The sequence below is a fragment of the Prinia subflava genome, chromosome 3 (assembly GCF_021018805.1).
Source record: "Prinia subflava isolate CZ2003 ecotype Zambia chromosome 3, Cam_Psub_1.2, whole genome shotgun sequence".
NCBI lineage: Eukaryota > Metazoa > Chordata > Aves > Passeriformes > Cisticolidae > Prinia > Prinia subflava.
This window is the reverse complement of record NC_086249.1, coordinates 79,102,480-79,128,241: the sequence shown is the minus strand read 5'-3', so window position 1 is coordinate 79,128,241 and position 25,762 is coordinate 79,102,480. Positions and strand designations below refer to the sequence as shown.

General features: G+C 51.0%; 1 protein-coding gene across 1 annotated transcript; it reads right to left on the bottom strand.

The window, feature by feature from the left end:
* Positions 1-18,587: 18,587 nt before the first annotated feature.
* Positions 18,588-22,159, bottom strand: POU3F3 (POU class 3 homeobox 3). Its single transcript, XM_063392650.1, has 2 exons — positions 21,968-22,159; positions 18,588-21,195 (listed from the first exon to the last, which is right to left on the bottom strand). The coding sequence occupies exon 2, from the start codon at positions 20,365-20,367 to the stop codon at positions 19,048-19,050; it is 1,320 nt and encodes a 439-aa protein (XP_063248720.1). The 5' UTR covers positions 20,368-21,195; positions 21,968-22,159; the 3' UTR covers positions 18,588-19,047.
* Positions 22,160-25,762: the final 3,603 nt, after the last annotated feature.

Genomic DNA, 25,762 nt, shown 5'->3' with positions numbered 1-25,762 from the left:
TGTGTATCTGATTCAAACCATATTGCCAGCAAGGTGGAACCTTGAAAACATTAAGATTTTTCTATGGTAAAAGTTAAAGATTAGAGGGCCCTGAGGAAACAGAACACATGGGCCAAAAGTTTTAAACCCAAATATTAAAGATATTCAGCCAAATCAAAACATTGGCATCTACATAAAGGGATTGTGAATTACAGAGGGACTGAGCTCCCACTGAGTCTTATTCCCTAACACTTCTGAAAACTACTCCAATTTTAATTGAATAAATTCATGTGGATGAAGTTGCTTCAATTTAGTACAAAGGAGTATGTATGCCCCTTGCTTTACTAGGAGAACCCCAAAGGGGTTTGGCCCTTGTCTTTCTGCACTAGAATGGGAAGAACAATGAGAGAAGCCTTGGTTCTGACAGAGGGATTTTTTCAGTTGACTCAGAACTAACCCCTCAGAAAACAAAACAAAAACAAGCAAACAAGTGAAACCACCAAAAAACACAGGCCTGTCACATAGGTCACCAATGACGGACCAAAATAACTTTTGAGAAACAGAAACCTGCCACCACAATTTCAGAAAATTTGAACTCAAAAGCTTATGATGGGCTCAGCCCCATCAGTTGTACAGTGAAAGATACCTCTGACTTTCCACAGCTTCTACCTCTTCACAATCCTGCCTGTGGCCTTCCTGGGACTGACCTGGGAAATGCATTGAGTTAAATTAGCTCAAGAAACTGTTCTCATTTTTTCAAGTATGAGAAAACTCACAACACTGAAGTAATTTAGAAACCAAACCTTAACTTCTTTGAGTAACAGAGAAACCAAAAAGTTACTCTAGATTATATAGTAAGAGAAAATGTGTCATATGTAGGGTTCAACTACAATCTTTATGTCCCATCCCAATAGACACAAATTAATGTCTGCTACTGTAGAGCTCAAAGAGCTCCACCACCAGTATCAGGAGGACCTTTCCTGAACTAGAAGTTGTGACAGAAAAATGTGCCATGTGCCATTCTTCTGGATTTGCTGTCCTTGTGAGGTAAAGCAGGGGAAATCCTCCATTTGAAAGGCGTTGGGTAGCTGTTCTTCCAATATTGTTCATGTAGAAATGGAGAAAAACTTTTTCATGTCTTAGTTTAAAAAATTTTCTCAGCTAATTTTCTCAGTAAATGTTATTTCTCAATGTAACCACAATCCTGGGCTTCTCTGCTGTTCCTGTCCTTTGCTGGACAGTATGGCTTTGGATAAGGCACAAAAGATTTGTCTGTACACACCTGCTCAGTTCACAGTAGAATGAGCTCGTGATGCCAAACACAACCTCAGGGATGCCATTCTTAGGGAAAGGCACTTGAAATTCAAGTACTGAGACAACTAACTTTTAGGACATGTAAATCCTTCAGTGGAACTAGCCATAAACCTTGCTAGCCTAACTCTTCCTAGGTGGCTAATGAACTGGAGTGTGTCTTATTTTTCATGCCTACTCTGAGACATCCTAGCCTGACTATTAGAGGCTGTCTATTGTCCATAAAATGAAAAATGCATTTTCCTTTCAGCATAGATAGAGATTGCCTTTCTTCACACTCATTGAAGAAGAGGAGCATTCCCAGAGTCAAGAATGAAAATCTATTCCTGTCTGTGGTCACACACATTATCTTTACTTGTCAATAAAACCAGTTCAGTGATGGTATGTTATTTCATTTTCTTCATGCGAAGTTTAGTTTTTGTTTACAAACTTTATTTTGATACTGGAATAAACTTGTGTTATTTTTAATTGCTGGTGCTCAAAGGGTGTCAGAAAATGACATGGGACAGGAATTATGAATCACACTTTCACCTCTGAAAATGCAAAACCCAATAAAATTTGACCAAGCAGCAGAGTATTGATCAAGCAGTCATTACTGCTGCTTAATTGTCTGGTTTATGTAGTGGCCTGTGGTATAGCACAATTAGAAAGGATAAAGTCCTGGTCACCTTGCACTTAAAATTCCTTCTGGTGTGTAGGAAGGTTTTGCTCCACATGATAAAGAGAGCACCTAAAATGTTGGTTTCTGGCTAACAGGGGACTTCAGAGTTGAATTTTAAAGTCTAGGTTTTTCAAAACAATTAGTTGTTCTTCTGTTCAGAAGGCATAGACAATGTAAGTGGAAGAATACAATTTCCAAATGATGCAAAGATGTTTCAGATGTTAATACCAAGATAGATGGAGTTAAAATCTAAATATTTCAGTATGGGCTTTAAGACTGAGGTCTTGGTTGTACAACAAAAAATTTAGACTGGTAACTCTAGTTTAAGCCTTTATCTCCTCATTGGTGTCTGGAGGAAGTCAAAATCCCACACAGGACTTGGTGCCTAAACCCTCTCTTTTCCAGCTGGGCCTTAGTAGTGGCAATTCAGAGTCAATCAATGTCAGTGATGCTCAGGTACCTAATTTGCCAAAATCATTTGGGCAAATTTAGCCTGGTCATCTAAGTCACATAGGATTTGCCAGAAATGACATTCAAAGGCATTGGACAACTTGGGCTGAAAAATAAATAGAGTTTGAGTGGCTCATGCAAATACAGTTGTTGCTAGCCAAAGGCTACAGTACCATTTTATGACTTGAAGTATGGACAGAAAGATTTCTGTCCTTCTTTGGGACTCCCTGCCAACATGCATGTACAGAAGACCTAAGCAAACACAGTAAAATTGGTATGTGTATTTGAAGACTTAGCTCACATTCTGTACCTGTAACAGAAATGCAGAAGCAGAAATAAGGAAAACTTCAAACCTAAAGAAAAACTTACATCCCATTCAGCAAAAATACCTGCGTTCTCTAATTCTAGCTTCAGCCTTAGAGAAGGCAAGAGCTGAAGTGAGGCAGGCACCTGTAGAGACTGGATGTGACCTTAAATGAGCTCAAACATTGTGGAGAGTCTCTTTTTCTTTAGGCTGCTCATGTCACAGGCCTGGGGTGCACAGTCTCCTAATCTGGGCAACTAATGCAGTGACTTCACAGAACTGGGATGATCAAGTCAGATGCCTCCTATCTGGATGTGGACAGGCATGGCTGAAGTGCCCTGTCAAAAGGGCAGCATCATAATTTAATCGTCAGATTAGCATATGCTCAAAATTTTTGGAAACAAAAAGCTTCCTGGTATACTAAAATACTAAAGCAGCAGAATGGGGGCCCTGTTCACTTGTAAGACTCAGCAGCCGGCTGGGGCCCTCCCTGACCTCCCTGAAAAGGGAAAGAAGTCAAACGTGCTGGGTTGAGAGGTCTTCTCCTTCCACCCTCAACTCTGTCAGACTACTGGAATTTATTCATTCCTCCTCCCTAGCCTCCCACCCCTAAAATCGGAGGTAGCTCTTCCAGCTCTTCACAACTACAAGGACATAATAAAACTGCAGAAGGGGAGAGAAGCTCCCGGAGGATAATGACCGGCCGGGTTACCAAGCACCCTTGGGGCAGGTTTCATGCACAGGATATGCTCCCTTTCCATGCCGGGGCCCCCCTCGCTCCCCAGGGCGCTGCCCGCCCCGGCCCCTCTCCCCCCGCGGCGGGCGGCGCGGAGCGGCCTCCGCCTCCCGTTAGATGGCGCTACAGACCTTACAACCACGTGTGCAGAGGCGAGGGGAAAAGAATAACAACAATAAAAGAAATAGCCCTCTTGTTGTCCGAAGCGCGGGGAGTCGGCCCCGCGGTGGGCCTGGGGGCAGCGGCGCTCGGTGTCGGGATGCCCCTTTCCCAAGGGCAGCGCCCGGAGTTGCCCGCAGCCCCGCGGCGGCTGCCAGGGCTTGGCCCTCGGGAGCCACAAGGGCAAAGTTGGGGGCAAATGGGCGAGCGGGGGCCCGGCGGAGCCGTCCTTCCTCCCGGTAGAACATCCCGTCAGGAACGGGGAGGAGGCGCCGGCCGGGTCACAACCGGGGAGCTGGGCGAAACCCACACGCAGTCTCTCGTACCTCCCTTGCATTACTTCTCCAAAAAGCTGCTCATACAATGTCCACAGCCTGCTTGGGCTCTGATGGCTGGATGTTTAATCAGTCCCAGTCCTTCACCCCGAAGCTTTTTTTTTTTTCCTTGTTTGGAGTCCCGCGTTTCCCCTGGGTGTAGAGCGCCTCAAGTTTTCGGCTTGTCAGTGGCTGCGCTAGGTGCATAGCTCTGTCCCTCGCCCATCCCGGCCAAGGACAGGACGGATAGGTCGGTGTATGAAACTGCTGCTCCTCAACCTGAGGATCAGAGAAGCCTTGACGGAGTAGTCTGAGCTTCTCTGCCCCGTCCGCAGCGGGGCCGCTGTGGCGATCACCTTAAGAAGGGGTTAGGGCTGTCCCGGCTCAAAGGCCACCGCCGCACCCCCCTCCCGTGCCTGCCATCGGGCTGTGAACTTTCCGGTGGGGTAAGTTCTCCTTTAAGAAAGCGAACTGTTCCTTATGCATATTTAAGGCTGTTTGTCTGCAGTGCCCAGCTGACACGGGGCTGAAGGCTCACACGCGGGACCCGAGCTCTGGAGGAGTAAATCATCCCCACTTTAAACGCACCCTCTGCCAGGGCTCCAGCTGGGCTCCTTACCATTGCTCTAAACACATGTAAGTCAGAAAAGGGGGGCGAGCGGGGGAGCTGGGGAGACGGAAGGGGGAGACTGAGCCTATGGAGATGAGTAGGGTATTTTGGTAATTTCCATCACCAACATCCCCCTTACCGTGAGTGCCCCCCCCCCCCCCCCAAAAAAAAAAAAAAAAAAAACCACAAAAACAAAAACACCTTGTCCTTGGATTTTAAAAAACAACTCAAAACAAATTTTTATTATTATTTTTTCTCCCAGCCTAGGGGCTCCTGCGCCCCTCAGCACGCCTGGATCCCTAAGATCAGTGAGGTTTCCAAACTTCCTCTTTTTGCCCCGCACGAGAGCGCTTTGCTGGGTGCGCAAGTGTGCGTGTGAGGAGCGGAGAGGAGCGCCGGGAGGGTAAGTGAGCCCCTTGCTTCAGCCGGGGGGCAGAGGAGACCTCTCACGTCACCCGCGGATCAGAGGAGTCCTCCGTCTCGCCGGGGGTGGGATCCCGGGCAGTGTCTTCAGCCTACAGAGAGCAGAGGGAACTTACGGGGGATGCGAGTGCCTTGGAAAAGCCCCCTGCAGAGCCAGGCACCCTGCCACCTCCGCGAGTGTGTACTTCTGTACGTGTGTGCGAAACGACCAAGTGTATGTGAAGGTCAGGCTGCTGAGCTTCCACTGCAGCTCGAATGGGAAGGAGCAACTTTCAGTGCTCTGCTCTTAGTGGTTTCCTGCCTTTTAAAGTGAACTTGTTCGAGGGTGTTATTCAAAATGTGGTTCAGTAGTTATGCCTTCAAATTAAGTTGCTTCTCGGTCCTCATCAGGAAAAGCAGACATGTGTCCTCAATTGTATAGTATATATTAAAAAAAATAAAAAAAAATCTACTAGGTACTTTATGATTCCATCTGGAGAAATTAAAAGCCCAGAGCTGTAATGTTTATTCTTACATAGTTTACAAAAAAAAAGGGGAAATGTGTGAGACACATGTCTCCAAATATAACCAAAGTGCTTTCCCTTCTGGTTAAAAAGTTGCATGCAAATGTTTTCATTTTAACACTCTCTGCCACCTGTACTTCTCAGGGAAACTTTTCTTGGCGTTAGTGAAGAAGCACCAGTAGTACTTATTAATGAATTAATTATTATTATTATGGCTGCTGAATTGACTTAAAGTGCTTTGGAGGCGAAACTGATCCATGTTAATCAGTTACAATTAATTGTGTTTCAGCTGCTGTTTCAAACACAGTTTCAAAGACGAAGGCGAGAAGGCTGTGCATGGGGTGTAGGGAAGGGGATGATCCGGAATCCCTGCCTGGCCCACGGCCCCCTTGCTCAGAGATCTCCTCTTGGGTTGCAGAAACAGAAGTAATGTCCCGGTGCCCGCGTCAGGTCACACAAAGGTGCGAGGGGCAACTTAGGTAACAAACTCCTCTTTCTCCCACCAAAAGCTGCGAAGATTAAGAGAGTCTAGGATTTAGGAGCGCAGCCCCGCAGGGAGATTTCCCTCAGGAGTTCGCATTACGGGGAGGGCAGCGGGCGGGGGCTTTGCTGTGCCGTCCCTGCTTGGCCGCTTTGGTCAGGGCTATTGTGTCGGCGGCGGAGAAAAGAAGGCAGCAGTGGGCAGCGAGGCCGAAGGGGTCCACAGAGTTCTCTAGCGGGGGGGCGGCTGCATCCCGCGTCCAGGAGCATCTGGGGAGAGGGAAGCGGGGGAAGAGAAGAAAATAGCTTCCCGAGGGGACAGGCGACAGCTGGGCCAGGCTCTGTGAATGCCAGGGAGGCCAGAGGGGTGGCCGCAGGGCCGAGGGCAGGAAAAGCCGGGTGGCGCAGACAGGCAGCCCAGACGCCAAGGGGTGGGCTATTCTCTGCCGTGCCGCCCCGCCGCCGGTGGGACCTGGGTGCTAGGGGTGCCGGGCCGGCTCAGCGGGGAAAGCTGGGGACGAGCAGGGCCAGAGAGAGGCGTCGAGACAGCCGGGCAAAGCCTGGAAAATCTCCCGGCGTGGATGTGCCGAAGGGAGGCCCGAGGGCCGCCGCTTGGCCAGCTGGTCACAGGGCGGCCCCTGCGCGCCCAGCACGGCGGGCTGCCCCTCCACCAGGGGGAACAGCGGGGCCGGCACTGGCGCGGGCAGAGCGGGCCACGGCTGGGCCCGGCCTGGCTGAGCCTGACCTGGCTGCGCCGGGGGCCGCGCACCGGCTGCCCGCACCCCCAGGGGAAACTGGTGGCGGGGAGGGGCTGGACACAAACTTCCGTCTTTTGCCAGGGATTTTCCACAATGATAACGACCCCTCTTCACACAAGTTAGGGATGGGAGAGAGGGAGACCTGGCGGTTCTTCCCGGGATGGGCGCCTCACCCTTGCCCTGCTTGCCCCTTTGGCCTCCGGCTGTCCCGGGGGGGTGAGCCCGTCCCGGACGGCACCAGGCATCATCACATCATCACGTACTGGTTGTCCTTAGAGATTTACACTTCGCAAAAGTAAAGCTCTCTCCCGCCCTAGCCTTCAATGTGACTTTTTTTTTTTTTTTTTTTTTTTTTTTTTTTTTTTTAATGTCAGTCCAAAGAAATGCAATTGGGAAACTCTATTCCCTCCCATCCTCTCTGGAATTGTGTTGCTGGGTTTTTTTTGTGGTTTGATTTTTTATTTTTTTCCCTTCTCTCACTCCAGCTCTTTCTCAAACATTCCCTCCTTCCTCTCTCTCTCTCTCTCTCTCTTTTATTTTTTCTTTTTATTCCCCTTCATCCCATTGAATCTACTCAGCTTTTGCTTAAGATGAGCAAGGAAAAAAACCCCACTATATCCTATATGTGCAAACGGACCTTTCTTGGAGAAAATAAAACAAACAAAACTCCTTTTACCTCCAATAGAAGATAGTGTACAGAATTATCCCCCCCCCCCGTCCTATATCGAATGTAGCTGTAATTAATTGAAAATTGTGGGAAGAAAGGCGTTTTCCACGTGTGAACGTAACAGCTAAGGTCGGTCGGGTAGACAGGACACTTCGTTCCTGCTCATCACGGGGGAAATCGTTTTCTCCAGCTGGGATGGGTAGTGGTGCAGGTCTCGCAAATGTTCAGGACACAAATCTTCAGTTCTCGTATATCACAAAAGCAGGCTTCGTTGGATGAAACACCCATATTAACCAACTTTCTCCCTAGTTTTTTTTCTCCCTAGGTTGTTTTTTTTTTTTTTTTTTTTTTTTTTTCCCTGGATGCGGGACGGAGGTGGTCAAAAGCAAACAAAAGCACTTGCGTTTGTGTCGGCACTTTGTCGTCGGGGCAGCACCCGCATTAGATTATTGCCGGGGATTTATTTGCATGCAGCTGCAAGCCCACAACCCGGCTGCTGACCGCTGCGCATAAAGGGCTGCCGGGGCCGGCCCCTGCCCGGCCGCCGCTGCTCCCGGTGGGAACACGGCCCGGGGGCCGGGGTAGGGGGAGGATTTGGGAGTGGGTTTGCTCCCGACACGGCCCGGGGGGATGGTGGCAAAGCCGGCAGCAGCAGGGTCCCCAGCTCAGCCAGAGGCTGCAGGTGCGGGGGATGGGGGGAGGCGGGGGCGGCGCCAGCCCCCAGCCCCCCTCCCCGCCACCCGGCTCGCCCCCAAAGGCAGCCGCAGCTCCCACTGGCCTTGCTCACAAGCACATCCGAGAAAAGCTTTTCCTAATGCCTATGTCCCGGGGAAAAAAAAAAAAAAAAAACACCGGTGGCGGTTCCCCGGGATTTCTCAGAGCTATTTTCAGTGCTTTGAAATTTGCAGTAATGTTGATGTTCTTTTTCCCCCCACCTCTTCCTTCTCTTCGGCCCAGTAGCGTTTGGCAGCGTTTGACGAGGCAGCTGTTAACTTTTGAAGCAAGGGCTTTAGGTTCAAGCTCCTTCCTTCGCTACCCGCTGTATCCCTCTCCCCTCCCCACACAGAGGCACGATGCGAGGATGCGTTTGGTTGCATGGGGTCGATGTAAACTCCTCAGGTCTCTCTCTACCTCGGGCTACGCTACCAAATCTCCTTTATCTTCTCCAGGAGAACCCGGTGAAGGCGCAGGGTTCCTGGAGTTTGAACTGGTTCCCCTCCGAGCGCAGCGGGAGCAAAACCTGCCTCCGAAGCGGGGCCAGCTCGGGGACGAGCCCCACGGCAGCGCTCTCGTGGTCTGGCCCGTCTGTCCCTCATGAGGGGAAGGAGCGGGTCAAACCAGCCATCCACTAGTTTAGGGAGACTTTTGCCCGTCCCTCTGCTCCGAGGGCCAGCATGAGACTGTGGGAGAAGGGGAAGAAAAACTGAGTTCGGAGATCTTAATTATTTGTCAGAGGAAAGAGTTGTTCCCACTCCATGCAGGATCCTTCGACTGGGGTGAGCAGGGGAGGCCCCTCCGGGCTTTCGTGCCGAACACGGGGGGCCACGGATCGGGAGCTCCCAGACAGGGAGGGCAAGGTCGGGCGGGCGGAAAACCGGCCCGGGAGGGAGAGGCTGGAAGGGCAGCGGGGGCACACACAGACACACAGAGGGTCACGTTCGCCCCTCGCATCCCCACAGCGGTGCGCGGAGGTGTCGCACTGCCCCTTGGCCAGGCCACCCCGCCGCAGGGGGCAATCCCTGCATGCTGCCGGGCCGGGCGAGGGCACGGCCCGGGCGGCCGGAGGGCAGAGCACCCCGCTGGCCGCCCCGTCTAACGCCGGGAGCCCCGAGCGCGGCCCGAGGGCGCTGGGGATCCGGCCGGGATGCGCAGGCACGGGAGGGGGTGTCTCCAACCCCACGCCCCCCGAAATTGGGGAATAGGAGGCTGGAGTACTTGAGCAAATTAGGATGCTCCCGTAGGCTGCAGTGGGCAGCGTTTGAGGGGAACAGGTCAGTAACACGAGTGGCCAGGGAAAGCGCGGGGAAAGGCAGGAAGGGATGAAACCATTCGCAGACTCCTTGCGGAGCGGGGGTGTGTTGTCATCTTTGTTTTGGTTGTGTTGTTTTGTTTTGCAGGAGATTGGGACAATAGCTGGAGTGGATTATTCATTCCCGTAGGCAATACTTCCCTGTATGGGCTTCAGGATGCAGTTGGAAGCTTGGGAACAAAGCGGGCACCGAATGTCAAGGTAACTGGTCCCCTTCCTTTGTTTATGCTATTGTTAATAACGGGGCTCACTCAGCCCTGGCCTCAGCCGTGCTGTATGGCATTAATATTGACTTGAGAGAATAGGCAGGGCAATTAAAAACCAAACCCAGAACAGCAGCAGCATCCAGCCCAAGCCCAGTTCTTCAGGTAAAACATGCCTCTTCTGGGCTACTCAGAATGAGCCCAGAAACACACCGTTCATAAAATTAAACACAATACAGCATTAACACCTAAGGCAGACACCGTAATCCTGTCCTTCAGTACAAAATCAAAAGGGTAATGGCATTATTTTCAAATACCCACATATTAGCATGAGGGAATTTTCATCAAGATAAAAATAATTAAAGAAACTAATAAAATTATTCTTTTAATTGTGATAATCTAAAAGTAGCAGAAACCTGAGCATTTATTGACTAATTTTCTTCTTCTCAAGGTAGCGGATGGTATTTAAAGTTCAACATTTCACACAGCTCCTTGTTTGGTTTAATTTCCTCTACAATCTAGGTAATTTCAGCAGCCTGAGTTAAAAATTTTGTTACACAACTGAGTATGGATCCGCACAAAAAAGGGAAGGTGAGAGAATTGGGGAAAGGATGTTTTATTATTTTAAGAAGATAAGGGAGTGCATGTTTGCATGTGTGTATGGATGCATATGTGTGAGAGAGAGTGAGAAACAAATCTCACCTCTGAGGTTTGTACCTCATTTATCTGTAGCTTTAGTGTGGACTCTGAAACAAATATCTATTAGATTTCTCTGAAAAATATCCCACTCAGGCAGATAGATCCCTGTTTTGAATGAGAGGTCCAGGTGATGAAAGAAATGTGTATTATTCCAGAACAATTATTTATCTTGGTTTTTTTTTTTCTTTTTTTTTTTTTTTTCTAGAAAGATGAATTTCATCTCTCCCATCCTGGGCCCATTTTCTATCAGTGAAGGGACATAATAATGATCAATGCCCAGCACTTCTCATATCTTTTGTACTTGGTAAATATTTGTAATGTTTTATTGTGGAGGGGAGGTGAAGAGATGAGTCCAATCTCAACTTCAGAGGATCCTCATGAGCACTCACACAGAGGGAGAAAAAATCCAAACAACCAAGCCAACCTGTTCAGAAGACCCTCCAGCCCAAAACTCTAGAGTCATGCAGTTAGTTTTTATATTTTATCTGCCTGCTTGGTGAAAGGGTCTACATACATCAGGCTATCTGGATTTAAGCAACCAGCTCCAGGTGTACATTGGTACTCCAGTTGAAAATGGAACCTGAAGTTGTTGAGCAAACAATTCCTGCTTGACTGTAGTGTGGACTGAATGCTGTCTAGTCAGCTGTATGGAGTGGTGGCAGAGAAGTAGCTCCAAGTATTTCCAAAACTAATAATAACAAAAAGGTTACTATATATAAAATGTTTATACAATCCATATTCCCTCAAGTTGTTTAAATTTCAATTTGATGCATATAAATATAGCAGACATACCTGGTTTCCCATTAGCCAGTCCCTGCTTTTTAAAATCAATTCATTTCAGTCTGAAAGAATGGCCCCATATGCAAGACAGTCAACAACCCTTTGACTTTCTCCGCTCAGTGTGGACCTCAGGAAGAAATAGCATTTGTCCTTGTCAGTTCACATGCATATCGCAGTGCCTTGACATTGTGTTTTAAGAACAGGCCTACTACCAGGGAGGGTAACAATCCTCAGCTGGTCCCCCCTTTCTCATCCATTGTCCCCCTTCTCGTTTTAGGCTCCTTTTGAGGAAGAAATAGTTCTGCTGGGATGCCATGCCTGGACTTTGGTAGGGCATAGCACAGTGGTCTGATATGAAAGCACTATCCCTGCAGATGGAAACTCTGCTCTGAATCCTGCGCCTTGCAAGAAAGGCAGCGAGGGGACACTTGAAGTAACCAAGTATCTGGCATCAAGCCTGGCAATCCACTTCACACTATGTGAAGGAAAGTTTGTTCCAAACCACATACTTTGTGGTGCTCAATACTGATGTCAAACTGGTTTGAACTGTCCCAGGTCTAAAATAAAGATCTCCATTGTGGTATGCCAGTGAGCTTGTCTTGCTAAACCTTCACTGTTTATGTTGAAGGTACAGAGCTGATGTAATGCTGTCTTTTCACCCACGGATGGGTGCAATAGGAACAATTCAGAAAAGTTCTGTTTAGCTTTTTCCCCCTTGTAGTTGAAAAAATGCCAGCTATCAGAAACAAACTATGTTTGAAGGTACAGTTTTCAACAGGTGAGTGGGAAACATATGTACTGGCACTATTCGACAGCTTTGTAAGGGCTGCGCTCACATTTTGGCTTTTAATCTCAACTTTGTTAGAGAGAGATGTAAAATGGAATGGAACCTGATTATTTGTGCTATAGCCTTGTGATGCTCATCCTATAACTTTTGGGGAGAGAAGCAAAACACTGTGGTAAAACTTTGGGTGAGCCTGAGTTTCAGGGGGACTCCAGTCTTCACAGGTTCTCACTTCACTGCCTTTCTTCCCTATTTAGTATTTGTTATATGGGATTTTTTTTTTAATTTTTTTTTTGTCTGTTGTTCTACATTTTAAAGTGAGTACAAACTCAATCCTGCTGAGAGAGAGAGCTCCCTCCATCACAAGCTCGCGTTTGGAAAATGCCTACCCATTTCGACTGCCCCCCTTCAAGTCATGGTCCCCCTTTCAGGGGAGAAAAGAAAACCTTAAAAGAGAAAGAGAGAAGCGCGGCTGGAGGGAAGGGGGAGAACCCCTGATTCCTCAGTGATCTGCACAGCTCGGACAGACCTCCAAGATCCCCTCCACCTCCTGCAGACAAGCCCCGATGGAGGCAAAACCCCCACATGCCTGAACTTTTAACATGGCTTTGGTTTTATACAATTCAGGCTCAATTTTAACAATCTCGTGGGCGGGTGGCGGAGGGCTGTGGGGGGGGTGGGGTGATGCGACAAGGGAAAAGAAAGTTTGGATTTAACTCTTTGTCGCTAAAGAATCACCACAAGCAAAACCCCCAGCCATCAGCAAAAGCGCCCAGCGTCCCCGGCAGCCGGTGCCCTCCCGGCACACAGCGGCGATGGCTGGCAGGGACAAGCAGCCCCAGCCCTGGCTGTGCCGGCACCCTGCGTGCGGCCGTGCCCCGGGGCTCCCCTCGCTGCCCCGAGGTGGGGGCCGCCCTCCCTCCGAACGCTGCGGGAGAAGGCAGCCCTGCCCGGGGTCTGCGGGGCTGGCAGGGAAGTTTTTTGGTACTGCCAAAGGCATACACACATACACACAAATATATATATATATACACACACACATATATATATATCTCATACACACACGTCTTTATATATAGATTTATATGTAGGTGGCTAGTCTATGTTTAAATTATTCTATCTATACACACAGTCCTCCTCTGATGAGGTCATTCTCCCATATATATGAGATTGGGTGTAAGATGCCAGAATCTAACGCCAAGATCTTATCTCTGCCGATCTAAAAGCAATGTAAAGTAAATGTTAGCAGAAGGGGAAATAAATTTTGGAGAGAAACATTCAACAAGGTGTCCCTGAAGGCTTTTCCCCCGCCCTCCCCAGCCGCTGTACCCACGCACTTTATGCCAAAGAGAGCCATTTCTGCACAAGAGACTCCTGCTTCAGAGCAAGGACAGACTGCACCCCGCATCGCGGGTCTGTGCCTGGCAGGGGTTGCACCTTGACATTTTTAATCCCCTCTTCCCTTTCCCGAGCAATGCTCTCCTCTCTAATGCGCTAATCGGCTGCAGCTTATTTATTTTTATTTTTTCCCCTGTGGCTCCAAATGTCTTTTTTTTTTTTTAATTTTAGGAAACTCAAAACGGAAGGGGGGGATGCTACTTGAAAGTATGACTCAAAAAAAAAAAAAAAAAAAAAAAAAAAAAAAAAAAAAAAAAAAAGGTTTTGCTTTGCAGCCATCAGTAGCACCAGGAGACAGCTCCATTAAAAAAGTAGTTTTCCACTGCTCTTGAAAAGCCGTTATTTTTTACATCGCTTTTAGGAAGATAGATTAACAAAACATCACATTTCAAGCCACTCTGATCTGTAATTAAATGGAGGAGCCGGTTTGTATTCTCCTATGGCTTTTACAGAAGTTGCAGTGATCCAAAGTCAGGTTGCTGTGTCAGAGTGGCATTTTTATTAATGAGAATACAAAAAGCTTGCATATTCTTAGCCCGGCTTGAATTTAGTTGCTAAGCAACCGCTGTATGGTAATTCATCCGCGAAATTTAAATCTTGGAGAAAGGATCCTGCGTTTTGCTGAATGGTCGCCACGAGGAAAACAACTTGTGGGACCCGCGGCAGCTGCGGCCGCGGCACCGCGCCGCCCGCCCGCCGGGGACCGAGGGCACACGGGCAGCGGCGGCCGCCCCGTCGGCGCTGCCCCGGCCCGGCCCTGCGCCAGCGGGGGAACGCGGCATCACCACGCCACGGGCCGGGAGCGGCCCGAGCCCGCCGCAGCCACCCCGGCTGGAGAGGGGTGCGGGGGACGCGAGTCCCGTCGCAGCCCCGAGGGCGAGGCCCCGTGGGCACCGCCGCGCACCCGGCTGCTCCTTTGGTGTCGGGTAGGACGGCACGGGCTGCGAGCCTTCCCCCGTTCGGCCTTCACCCTTTAGCTTTTTGTGTCGCCAAAGCCTCTCAAGCAAAGAACTCCCTACTGCTGTGTCATTGACACTGCGGGGCCGCTCGCCGCCCTGCTCTCCCCTCGCTCCCGCCGCCTATTGAAGGCTGCGCCCGCTCCATTGTGCCAAACTGCAACTGAAAACACCGATGGGGCAAGAACCACCTCCCTGCATCTCCTCCGAGCGCTCCATCCAGCCACCCATCCCTCTCGCCAGAGGCGACCGAGCTCCTCGCCAACCCTGGCATTAGCAAAACGAGTCCCTGTCCTCAAGCGCTCGCCCCACGCCTGCCTCCGAGGTCGGGACTTGTTGCATCCCTTTTAGAGTTTGATTAATTACCCTGGAACTTAAGCAAACTATAGTACATGTGGCGAAGAAGCTCTCGCTCACAGTTTGGTCCTGCAGCTTGCCAGTTACAGAGGTAATCTTTACACTCGCTCCGAATCGGAATGTGCATCTCTGTGCCTCAGAAAGGTATCCCTGTACAAATATATAGAAGTATCGATTTTGCTGTAGCTTGAAGATGTTGATCATTTATTACAAAAATAAACGAATAAATACAACAATGTATTGTTGCTTTCAACAGGATAAATATTTTACAAATATATAATTAAAAAAAACCCAAATTTAATTGTTAAAGTTATTTAAAATAGTACACTTATTGATAAAATTATCAATAGTATATACTGCATTTCATATTAGAACCAATTACTCTCTAAACGTTCCATTTAAAACCATTCATACAAAACAAGTTGTGAGCATTGTAATGTGCAAACCCGAGTCACTACATTAAAGCATGAGGATTCTGTAAAGATCACTTTCTGATAGGAACTGCTGCGTTTTTAAACCAAAGTAGAGCTCTCTGCTAAATTTCGGAAAATTCTCAGACCAACAGCAGTGACACGACTATTTTAAATACACCTGATAATGATTTATTGTGTACAGACTCGACGGGGGAAGGATGGGATGTGAGTGAGAAGACTGGGGTGTAATAGAGGACCGCAGGATATGAAAATGTAAACTATAAATAATCACATCTCCGGATTACCCAGTCTGATCAAACATAACTTTGTAAAACATTTGGCTTTCCTCTAGGCAGGGAAAAAAAAAGAAAAAGAAAAAAAAGAAAAAGAAAAGAGTAAGGGAAACGATGCCGACTCTATTACCAAGCACAGAACACTGATATTATAAATGAATACAATTACTAAATTCATTAAGAGATCTGGCGATATATAACAATATTTTCATTATTTACACGTGTAACAATATAACCCTTAGCGCAAACCCTCTCGCTTATTATCTACCTCTTGCTATCTCAGAGACTCACAACCCTGAAATTCCTAAATACATTCAAAGGATTCAGTTTCTCGGGGGCGGGGGAGGGGGCGGAGGGGCGGAGGGGCGGAGGGGGGAGCGCCCATGGCCTCACTTTTTGTGCATGACAAGTCCACGGAACGGGCACATTTTGCCGGTCCCTCCGACCACACGTTACTCCTCCAGCCTAACCCCCAGCTTTTCGGAGGCAGCAACCCGCAAAGGTTGCCTTTTAATAGAAACCAGCGTGAAGCCTAACGTTAGCTCTTTGTTGCCATCCAAATCGAGTAACCAAATACCGCTCCGAAATTTAAATAGACTTTCTCCGCGGCTAATACAACTGCTCCCCTTCGTGTGTGAAAACAGGATCCCACCTCACGTGTCAGTGGTACCCGGCCCCCGGAGGGGAGCCCGGCCGGGCCGCCTGCACGCCGGCCCCCGCCCGGCCCTGCTGCCCTCCCCAGCTGCAAAATCAGCCAGCAGCTTCTGATAAAACGAACAAAAGAAAGAGCGTCCTTTACCCTTTCGGGTTCTCTTTCCCTTTGTTGGGTTGGCTTCTTCCCCCACCCCCCCTCTTATTTCCTCCGTGTCAGTAGGGCCTTTCGGATTTCACAAATCAAACCGACGGTGATATTTACTACGAGCTGGTGTTAAAATAATGCATCCCGGTGCGCGGCTCCCAGGTTGGCTTTGATTTATGGACTGACGCAAGGCCTATCTGAAAGGAAGAAACGCTGGTTGTTCCTACAGCAGTTTTCTGGGGGTTTAACCCCTGCCTCAATTGTACGTAGAGAAGCAAGGCGGGAGGGAGGGGGTGCGGAGGAGGGGAGGAAGAGGAAGGTGAGGAAGGAGCCACAGACGTGCTGGATCATAAAAGAAAATCTTATTCTCCAGTAGATTATCAGTGGGGGCGGGTGGATGCATTAGATGCAGCTCTCTATTTCCCACAACCTCCCCACTGCAAAAGGAAGCGAGCTGAGGCGGTCATACACTTGTCCCTACACTGCAATAAATTCTGGTGGATAAATATGACAGGTCAGCTAGTGCATCTATTGGCATCTCCAACGTTACTGACACGCGCGTGTGTTTGCAAAGGAGGCATGGCAGCGCACTGGCAAAGTGGAGGGGAAAACTAGACTACACCACTTCACACCCCACAGAAAAACCTTAAAACAACAACAACAGCCACAGCAACAGCAACAATAGAAACGGTGAACTAGGCAGACCGCACGTAGGATGCTGAAAGTATTATTCTGTATATTCGATCAGAAAAAAAAATAAACGTACCTTTTCTTTAAATTATAAAGATAAATTAAATACAAATATTAATACATACATAAAATGAGTCAAAATAAATTATAGCTCAGCTCCCCTTCTCCCTCTTTGCTCCTCCCGCACCTCCCCCCCGTGTAGCCTCAGTTTGGAACGAGAGGAAACAAGAATGAACTTTTGGAAACATCCCTCTCAGCACCGGCCACGCGGGACCTGAGGACGCGCTCAGGTATCGCCGGCGCCCGAGTGCCAGCCTCAAGCGAGGCCCCACAGCCCTGTCGGGAGAAGGTGGCATTTGGTGAGCTCTAATGTCGCCGTCCTTCCCGGTGACACAGGGTCCCCGGGGCTGATGGAAGGGACCGCGGACACGGGCTCGGCGGAGGGGCGGGCAGGGAGAGAGCCCCGCAGCGGGCCAGCAGCAGCAGGGGTGAGGCAGGGGCACTGCCGGGGAGCACGGGCCGTGCAGCCGGCAGGTCGGACCCTCGGTATTTCTCTTACTTTAGCAGTATGTCCCCTCAGACAACTTTTTTTTTTTTTCCTTTTTTTTTTTTTTCTTTTTTTTTTGGACACAGTGTTTATGCATCAGACACAGACTATTTCATTCTAACAAATTTATTTTCTCAATCAGCTCTTACGGAATCACTACTCAAATTAAATTACAATCAAATTATCACATCAAAAGATACCCTTATTACCTAACAACTGTCCATATTTTCATTTCATTTTGATTTGTGCTCGTCTGAAAAAAACACGTAATACAAGATCTGGGGAAAAAATAAATTACCGTTTTGCAGCAGTTCATAGGTATTCTGAATAAAATATTAAAAGAAGTCATTTAATGAAAATATAAAGCAAATTTTTTTTTTTAGATCAACAACGGATCTAACAATTCTATATTGCCGTCTTTTTGAAAAGTCTGTTTATTAAAACCTACCAAAAACACTGCTTGGAAATGGCAGTATTATATAATCACATCCACAGCACCCATTCAATCAAAGTTGGCAACGGATTTAGGAGAGGAGAAGTTCAGATAAGTGCAGCTGCAGATGCTCAGTCCTTCTAAATCCCTTTATCTGAATCAGTCCAGAAATAAAAAATAAAAATATTAATAAAAAAAATATTAGCAGTGGATTTTTTTTATGACTCTTCCATGATGATTGGCAGCCGTCAGGAGCAGGACTTTGACAGCCCTAAATTATTTCCCTTTCTTTCCCTGGTTCCTTTAATTCATGCAAAGTCCTTCCACAGAGCTCGAACTTTAGGGACCAACAGCCTCTCCTTCTCTCACCCTCCCCCTGGCGTCTGTCCCTCCCCCCTTTCTCCTCAGGGTCAGTTTTCTCCGCGTGCGGGCATTTATTTCCATATTTTTTTCTATAGCTATACCTATATATATAGATAAATATATATATATGTATTTGCTTCCCTATTCAGCCTGCTTGTTTTTAGTGCTGTGTGCATTTTTTTTTTTCCTGGAGAAAGTGGACCCTTTCATTTTGCAGAGTATATAGATATATAGATATATATGTTTTCAGTGTGGATGTCTGCCTTGCACCAAAATTCTACGGTTTGGCCAAGAAAAACAGGGTGCTGGTATGCAGCAGGCACCCTCTGATTAACCAGATTATTTTTCTTCTGCTTCCCTTTTTTTGATTGCTCCCATTGGAAAAAAAAAAATAAAAAGAGGGAGAGAGAACGGAGAAAGAAAAAAAGTTTCTGTGATTCATAGAAGAGAGCCCTTTTGGGGATGGGGGGAAGAGTGCGGGGGGGGCGTGGAGGAGGGGAGAGAAGAAGAGCAGACAGTGGTGCTCCTTACTGCGAGAAGGGGATAATTTGGAGAAAAATAAAAATAAAGCCCAAGCCCACCCCCCCCAAGACCTTTCCCCACAACCAACCAACCAACCCCCCGGCACATCTGCAGTTTTGGTGCATTATGCATCTCCACCCCGTTTTCCCAACACGGTCTAAACGCTCTCGCTCGGATCGACCTTCTCCACCGCTCCCTATTGGTATCGATCTTATATATATATAGATGCACGCATATATCCATATATATATAAACACAAGCAGTCTGAACGAGCCTGGATCGTGTGTGTGTGCGCGCGTGTGTCTGTGTGAGCGTGCGGCTGTGCGCGGCGGTGCCGGGGCCGGCGGCGGGGCCGGCGGCTCTGCCCGGCCCGGCCCGGCCCGGCCCGCGCTGCCCCCGCGCTGCCCGGCCCGCCCGCGGTGCCCCTCACTGCACGCTGGTCTGCAGTCCGTGGTGAGGGGGCGGCGTGTCGGAGTTGACGGTGCCGACCTGGGAGTAGACATCGTCGGGGGTCTGCTGCTGGATCCCCGGGGGGGTCATCCGTTTCTCTTTCTGCCTCCGATTGCAAAACCAAACCCTGACCACCTCCTTCTCCAGCTGCAGGCTGTCCGCTAGGTTCGTAATCTCCTGGGCGGAGGGCTTGGGGCATTTCAGAAAGTGGCTCTCCAAGGCCCCCTTGACACTCACCTCGATGGAGGTCCGCTTCTTCCTCTTCCTGCCCTGGGCGGCGATCTTGTCGATGCTGGTGGGACTGCCCGTGGAAGAGTCGGCTTCCTCCAGCCACTTGTTCAACAAAGGCTTCAGCTTGCACATGTTCTTGAAGCTGAGCTGTAGGGCCTCGAAGCGGCAGATGGTGGTCTGCGAGAAGACGTTGCCGTAGAGGGTGCCCAGCGCCAGCCCCACGTCGGCCTGGGTGAAGCCCAGCTTAATCCGCCGCTGCTTGAACTGCTTGGCGAACTGCTCCAGGTCGTCGGAGGTCGGCGTGTCCTCGTCCGAGTGCGGGTCGTGGCTGTTGACGCCGCCGTGGTGCGGCGGGTGGTGCCCGGGGTGCTGGTGGTGGTGGTGGTGGTGATGCCCGGGGTGCTCGCCCAGCTCCGGCGTCTCGCCGCGCACGAGCCCCGGGTGCACCAGGCTCTGACCGCCGGGGGGGGGGCTCAACATGCCGTTCACCGTGAAACCCCCGGGCTGCGAGTAGAGGAGCGACTGCTGCTGCTGCTGCCCGCCGGCCATGGAGGGTAGGTGGGCGGCCGCCGCCGCCCCCCAGGCCGCCGGGTGCCCCTGGTGCGGGGGGCCCAGGTGGGGCGGCCGGTGGTGCAGCGCCGCTCCCGAGTGCAGGTCGTCGCGTCCGCCGCTGCCCTTGACGTCGGGCGGCGGCGGCGGCTGCTGGGGGCTGCCCGTCATGCCCACGGGGCTGCCGGACCAGGGCGAGCCCGCTTCGGCGGCAGCGGCGGCGGCGGCGGCGGCGGCGGCGGCGGCGTGGGGCAGGGCTGTCACCCACTGGTGGGCATGGCTCAGCATATGGCCGCCGTTGCTGGCGGCCATGGCGCCCGGCATGAAGTCGCTCTGGACCATCTTGGCCGCCGGGTCGCCGCGGTAGCCGCCCGCCACCGAGGTGACGGCCACGCTCCCCGGCTGCATGCCGCCGCCGCCGCCGCCGCCGCCGCCGCCCGAGTCCGCGTGGACGATGGAGCCGGCCGCCAGGATGCCGTTGCCGGGGAGGTAGGGGTTAGAGGTGGCCGCGGCCATCCCGCGCCCGCCGCCCGCCGCTCGCCCCCGCCGCGCCGCAGCCGCCGCTGCGCCGCCGCCGCCGGCTGCCGGGCGCCCGCCGCGAGCGCCCTTGCCCGGCGCTGCCGGGGCTGCTGCCGGGGCCGCCGCCCGCGCCGCCGCCGCCGCCGCCTTCCCAGCCTCGCCGGGGCGCCGGGGCGCGGGGTTCACCTGCTAGCGCTCCGCTGCGCGCTCTCCTCCGCCCGTCCGCCGGCCGTCCTGCCTCCGCTCCGCGGCGCGCTCGTTGCGGTCGCCGGCTCTCGCTTCGCCTTTTATATTTTTTTAGCCTTTCTTTTTTTTTCTTTTTCCAAAAAAAGAGAAATATTTAGCTGTACATGTAGTTTTCCTCCGCCTTCTTCTCGCCCGGGTTTGCTGCTCGCAGGGAGGAAACCAAACAAAGGCTAAAAAGCGAAAAAAAGGGGGGGGGGGATCAAAAAGCCCCCGTGCCTTCTCCCCTCCGCTCCCCTAGGAGTACATCTCCTCCTCTCAGCCTTCCCCTCTCAGAGCGAAACTTTTCCTTTTCTTCTTCCTTTAAGGCTTTGTGTGTGGGTATATTTTCCTTTTTTTCTGTCTCTCTCTCTGTCTTTCTCTCCTCGGTTCCTCGATCTCGTTTTGCTCTGTTATTTGCAAGTTTTGTTGGTGTCCTAAGAAAACTTCCTGTGATGATGATGGTGGTGATGGTGGTGATGATGCATTTCTCAAAGTTGTGCTGTTGCTGAAGCACTTTGTCCTCTTTGAAACAAGAGTCCTGCCGGAGCCTTCTTGCTAGAGTCACGCTCTGGATAAGACATTTTTTCCTCTCTACCTTTCCTTTAGGCGGTCGAAAAAAAAAGTAAAAAAGAAATTTAAAAAGTTGAAATTTCTTGTTACCTCGCGAATTGTTTCTTTCCCTCTCCCGCTCTCTCTCGCTCTGTCTCGCTTGGTTTGTTGTCTTTTTTTTTTTTTTTTTTTTTTTTTTTTTTTTTTTTTTGGTTGTGTTTGTTTTGCTTTTTATTTTAATTCCAGCAGTTGGTCGAGGGAGGAGGCGGAGGAGGAGCGCCTTGCTGGAGAGGTGTGTGTATGTGTGTGTGCATATATGGTATCCTTTATACACTAACTCCAGCGGGGAAGTTGGCTGCCGGGCTGGCAGCGCGCACTGGCGGTGCCGGAGTCCCGCCGCTCGCCTCTCCCCGCCTCCCTCTCCCGGGCCGTGCCCGCGCCCTCCTCCCTCCCTCCCTCCTTCCTTCCCTCCCTCCCTCCCTCCCTCCCGTCCGTCCGTCCCTCCGTCCCTCCGTCCCTCCCTCTCCTCCCGCCGCCGCCGCCCGCGCCGCCAGCGCCCGGCCCCGCCGCGAGGAAGCGGCCGCCGCCGCCCCCGCCGATTGGCTGCGCGCCCCGTGACGGACAGCGCGCCGCCGGCCGCGCGGCCCCCCTTCCGGCCGTTCCGATTGGCTGCTTTTTAATTTAGGCGAAGTGGCGTCGGCGATGGAAGTTGCCCCCCCTTGCCTCCATCCCTCCTCCCTCTCCCCTTCCTCCTTCCTCCTCCCTCCCTCCCTCCATCCCTCCCTCCGCCTCTTAACTCTTCCTGCCCGGCGGACGCACGCACCTCGGCGCTCTCCCGCCGTCGCCGCTCGGGCAGAGTCGAGCGCGGGCGGTAATAATTAATAACAACAGTAATAACGACAATAATAGCGACGCCGGTACCGGGCTGGATTCGGAAAGGCGTTTGTGCGAAGGTGTCACCGCCGGGCACGCGTATCCGCCGGCAATGTCCGTACCGACATTCGGAGCTGGCCCCCCCGCCGGCGCTCAGCCCCGCAGGCACCCGCCCCCCGCCCGCCCCCTCCTCCCTTTGTCCGCCCCCGCACCCCGGGGTGCGCCCCGGACCGCGGCAGCCCGTCCGCAGCCGTCACGCCGGGGGGCTGGCCCGGCAGCGCCGGAGAAGGGCCGCCCCGTCGGCGGGGGGGGGTGGCAAGGGGAGCCGGCGTCCGGGCTTGCCCTGCGCGCTGCGCTCTACTCGCAGGGAGCCAGCCTCGCGGCATGAAACGCTGTATTATTTCTCGTCCAGCGGAAAGAGTTAAGGGGGGCGGGAGAGGCGGGGGGCGCGGGGGAGAGATGCGACCGAGCGGAAACACTGCGCGCAGGCAACCTCAGTGAACCACGGAGAAAGAGAAAGTGGCAACAAAAACAAGGGCAAATTGAACGCTCCTCGGGGACTGCCGGTGCAATAACACCGCTCGGACACGGAAGGGACACGGCGCTGCCAGTGATCGCCTCGCCGCGCAGCGCCGTCCCACGCGCGCTCCCCGGGTGGCGGGGCCGCGCGAAGAAAACACGCGCGGTGCGGGCACGGAATGGGAATGGGAATGGGAATGGGCAGCGTCGCCCCCCGCCTGCCCCTGCCCACCCCGCTCCTCTCTTCCGCACGCTGAATAACCCGGCCCTGGGAGGCGGTGAGCTGCGTCCCGCTGGCAGCGCCTTCCATGCCGTCCCGATCCCGCCGCGCTCGGCAGCCGGTGCTCGGGGCTCCCTCCAGCCCCCGGCTGGCACAGCACAAAATACCATGGCAGGTCGGGTTAGAAAAACCATTCAAGTGAAGCGTACGGATCTTAAGGGCGCTGGTAACTAAACACCAAACATAATCATTATATATATATATATATATGTATGTATGTATGTATATTTGTTCCCATGCGTCCTCCAAAGGTTTCTTTTTTATATATAAAAGATCCAACACAGATTTCATTGAATAAATCTGAGATCTCCAGGTGCAGACGTTTGAATAGTCAGTGCCAGAACCCCATGTTTTCCTTTCCAGCCGATTTTGCTTGGATCAGGCTCAAAAACCGAGTGAGTCTCGTGGTTTTGTTTACACTGAATGGGGAGGATAGGAACGGTGCCATGGGGCCGTCTTTCATTAATATACAGTGAGGATTTTGTCTAAATTACTGCTATGAATTTCACAGTACACGCTTTCAAAAGCCGTCTCAGGTGGCCTGATGAAACGTGATAGCGCCTCTGCAAACAGATCTACTTTCTTAATAAAAAAGGAAGGTGTGGGGGGGTGGAGAAATCCCCCCAAAATAAAAAGCAAAACAAAACAAAAAAACAGCGTACACCATCATAACAGCGACAACAACAACAACAAAAAAAGCTTAAGATAGAGTAAGGTCTTTTATTTTAAAAAATATCCCAACAAAAAACAAACAACCAACTTCGTTCCCCAACTCTTCCCACCCCCTCCCTTGCAGAGTGAGATTGTTTTGTCTGGAAAAAAATCCAAAGTATAACAAGGGGAGAACAGTTAGTGCTGATTTTCATTTGCATAAATTTTCATATATTTTGGTGAAAATAATAGACTAGTGGAGAGCGGGGCTTAGTGGAGTCAGTGCAAAGGAAAATCTTAACATGGATCGTTTCGCTGGAGTTGAGAACATGCTTTTTCCCCCCTGTCACCTTATTAAAATCAAAAATTAAAAAAAATTCTCTAAATCCTGGAAGTTTGATCGGTAAGTGTTTTACATTTTTTATCTACTTTTGTTTTCTTTAAAGTCTTCTGGATATATATTTTCAAAAGGTTAGGACAAGACAGGGAAACCCATGGCAACTGCCTTGAAGGAAACAGGCTGGAAAAAAAAAAGGGAAAGGGAAAAAAAATCCCACCAGCAACAAAAAGCACCTTAGTGAAATATTACATAAAAAGCATGGATTCATTCCAAAGCTCAAGGCAGCAAAGCAATTCTTCAGCGCTGGAAAGTCTTTCTGGTTACTACTTCACTTTTCTGGGCACTGTTAATTATTGTAACACCAAGACTCGGGGAGGCTGGGCCGGGGTGGGGGGGCGAGGAAAGCTCTCGAAAATATTACAGATTTGTGAAGGGGAGGCGAGGCGGAGATGCAGGCTGTTTTCAAACGCTGCTTCGCGGGGGGGCCGGGGGGGTCGCCCGGCGGGCGCGGAGGGGGCCCGGCCGGTGCAGCGGGCGGGAGAGGGGCCGGGGCCGGGGCCGGGGCCGAGCCGGGGCGCGGTGACCCGAGCACCTGCCGGCCGAGGGACGGGCGCGGGGGGAGGCAGGGGAAGGTGCGGAGCGGCGGTGCACGCACAGGGTTAATACTGTAACTAGGGAACAGACGGTTAAGCGCAACACCTAGAGCTCTGTAGTGAAAGTCCATCAGAAAGAGTATAATCAATCAAAACTAACCAGGACATCCCTTCATTTTATTCTCCAAGGAGATTGGGGCTGGAGGATTACAGACCAGATTTCACTTTGTTTCTCTCTCTTGACAATCTTGCCTGTCTTTCCGCTTTCCCCGAATCCCATCCAATTGAGAAGTGTAGTCTAATGATCTGAAACTCTTCTATAACGTTTGGGTCACTGTGATAAATAATGTGATAAATAATGTAGGATTAAATTAACAGGCCAGACACCTCTCCCGAAAACTTTACCGAACCTTAAATATCCCATTCCGTGACTTTAATTTATTTTAATTTTACCGCGTTATTTGCATTTTTTTTTTCCTTGCCACCTCTGTTGCTGCTCTTTTGGATACACAATAGCTGGTGATCATTGTAATTTCCTAGAATTAGTTACTTCTTTGGAAACGGTCGATAGCCAAATCAATAAAATGGCTTGTAAAACTACGGAGGTATAGGTTTCAATTTGGGGGGGAGAAGAATCGCTCATTTTCCACTTCTTGTTGACGTGCCCAGCGTCTCTTTTGACTGGGGTTAACTCTGTGTGCTCCATCGGAACAGATGCCGTATAGAGCTGCTCCCTCAAGATCATTTGTTTCCTTGATGGGGGAACATTTCTGAGCAGAACATATTGGTTGCCATAGAGAAAGAAATAAAAGGAAGAACACTAGTCACATTAAGCTATATGTTTGTGCACTGGGCTTTAGATAAAAGGACCCCAGTTCAAGCCAGAGAGAACGGGGCCAAAGCAGAGCTTCTTAGCTTCACTAAAACTAGCTTTATTTTGTTTTGGACTTTTACGGTTGAAACATGTAAGCTAATTTTATTGGCTGTCGTTAATTTTATACGACACGGCTTGCTGAACAAAATCAACTTTGGGCGCGCTCCGCCTGGCGCCGGCTGGCCGCCAGGGGGCGCCCCGCGACGCGCCCTCCCCGAGCTCCGGCGGGGGCTGAGGGCGGCGGGGGCCGCTCGGGCCCGGCCCTGCCCGCACACCGGCACCGCCCGCACACCGGCCCTGCCCGCACACCGGCACCGCCCGCACACCGGCACCGCCCGCACACCGGCACCGCCCGCACACCGCCGGGACAGCGCCCCGCGGCTCCCGGGGCCGGCGGGCGGGGGGACGGCTGCGGGGGTTGCCGGTTCAGGGGCCGCCCGAAAGTGTCCCAGGCGGTGCGGTGCCTCCAACGGACCCGAGGCCTGCGA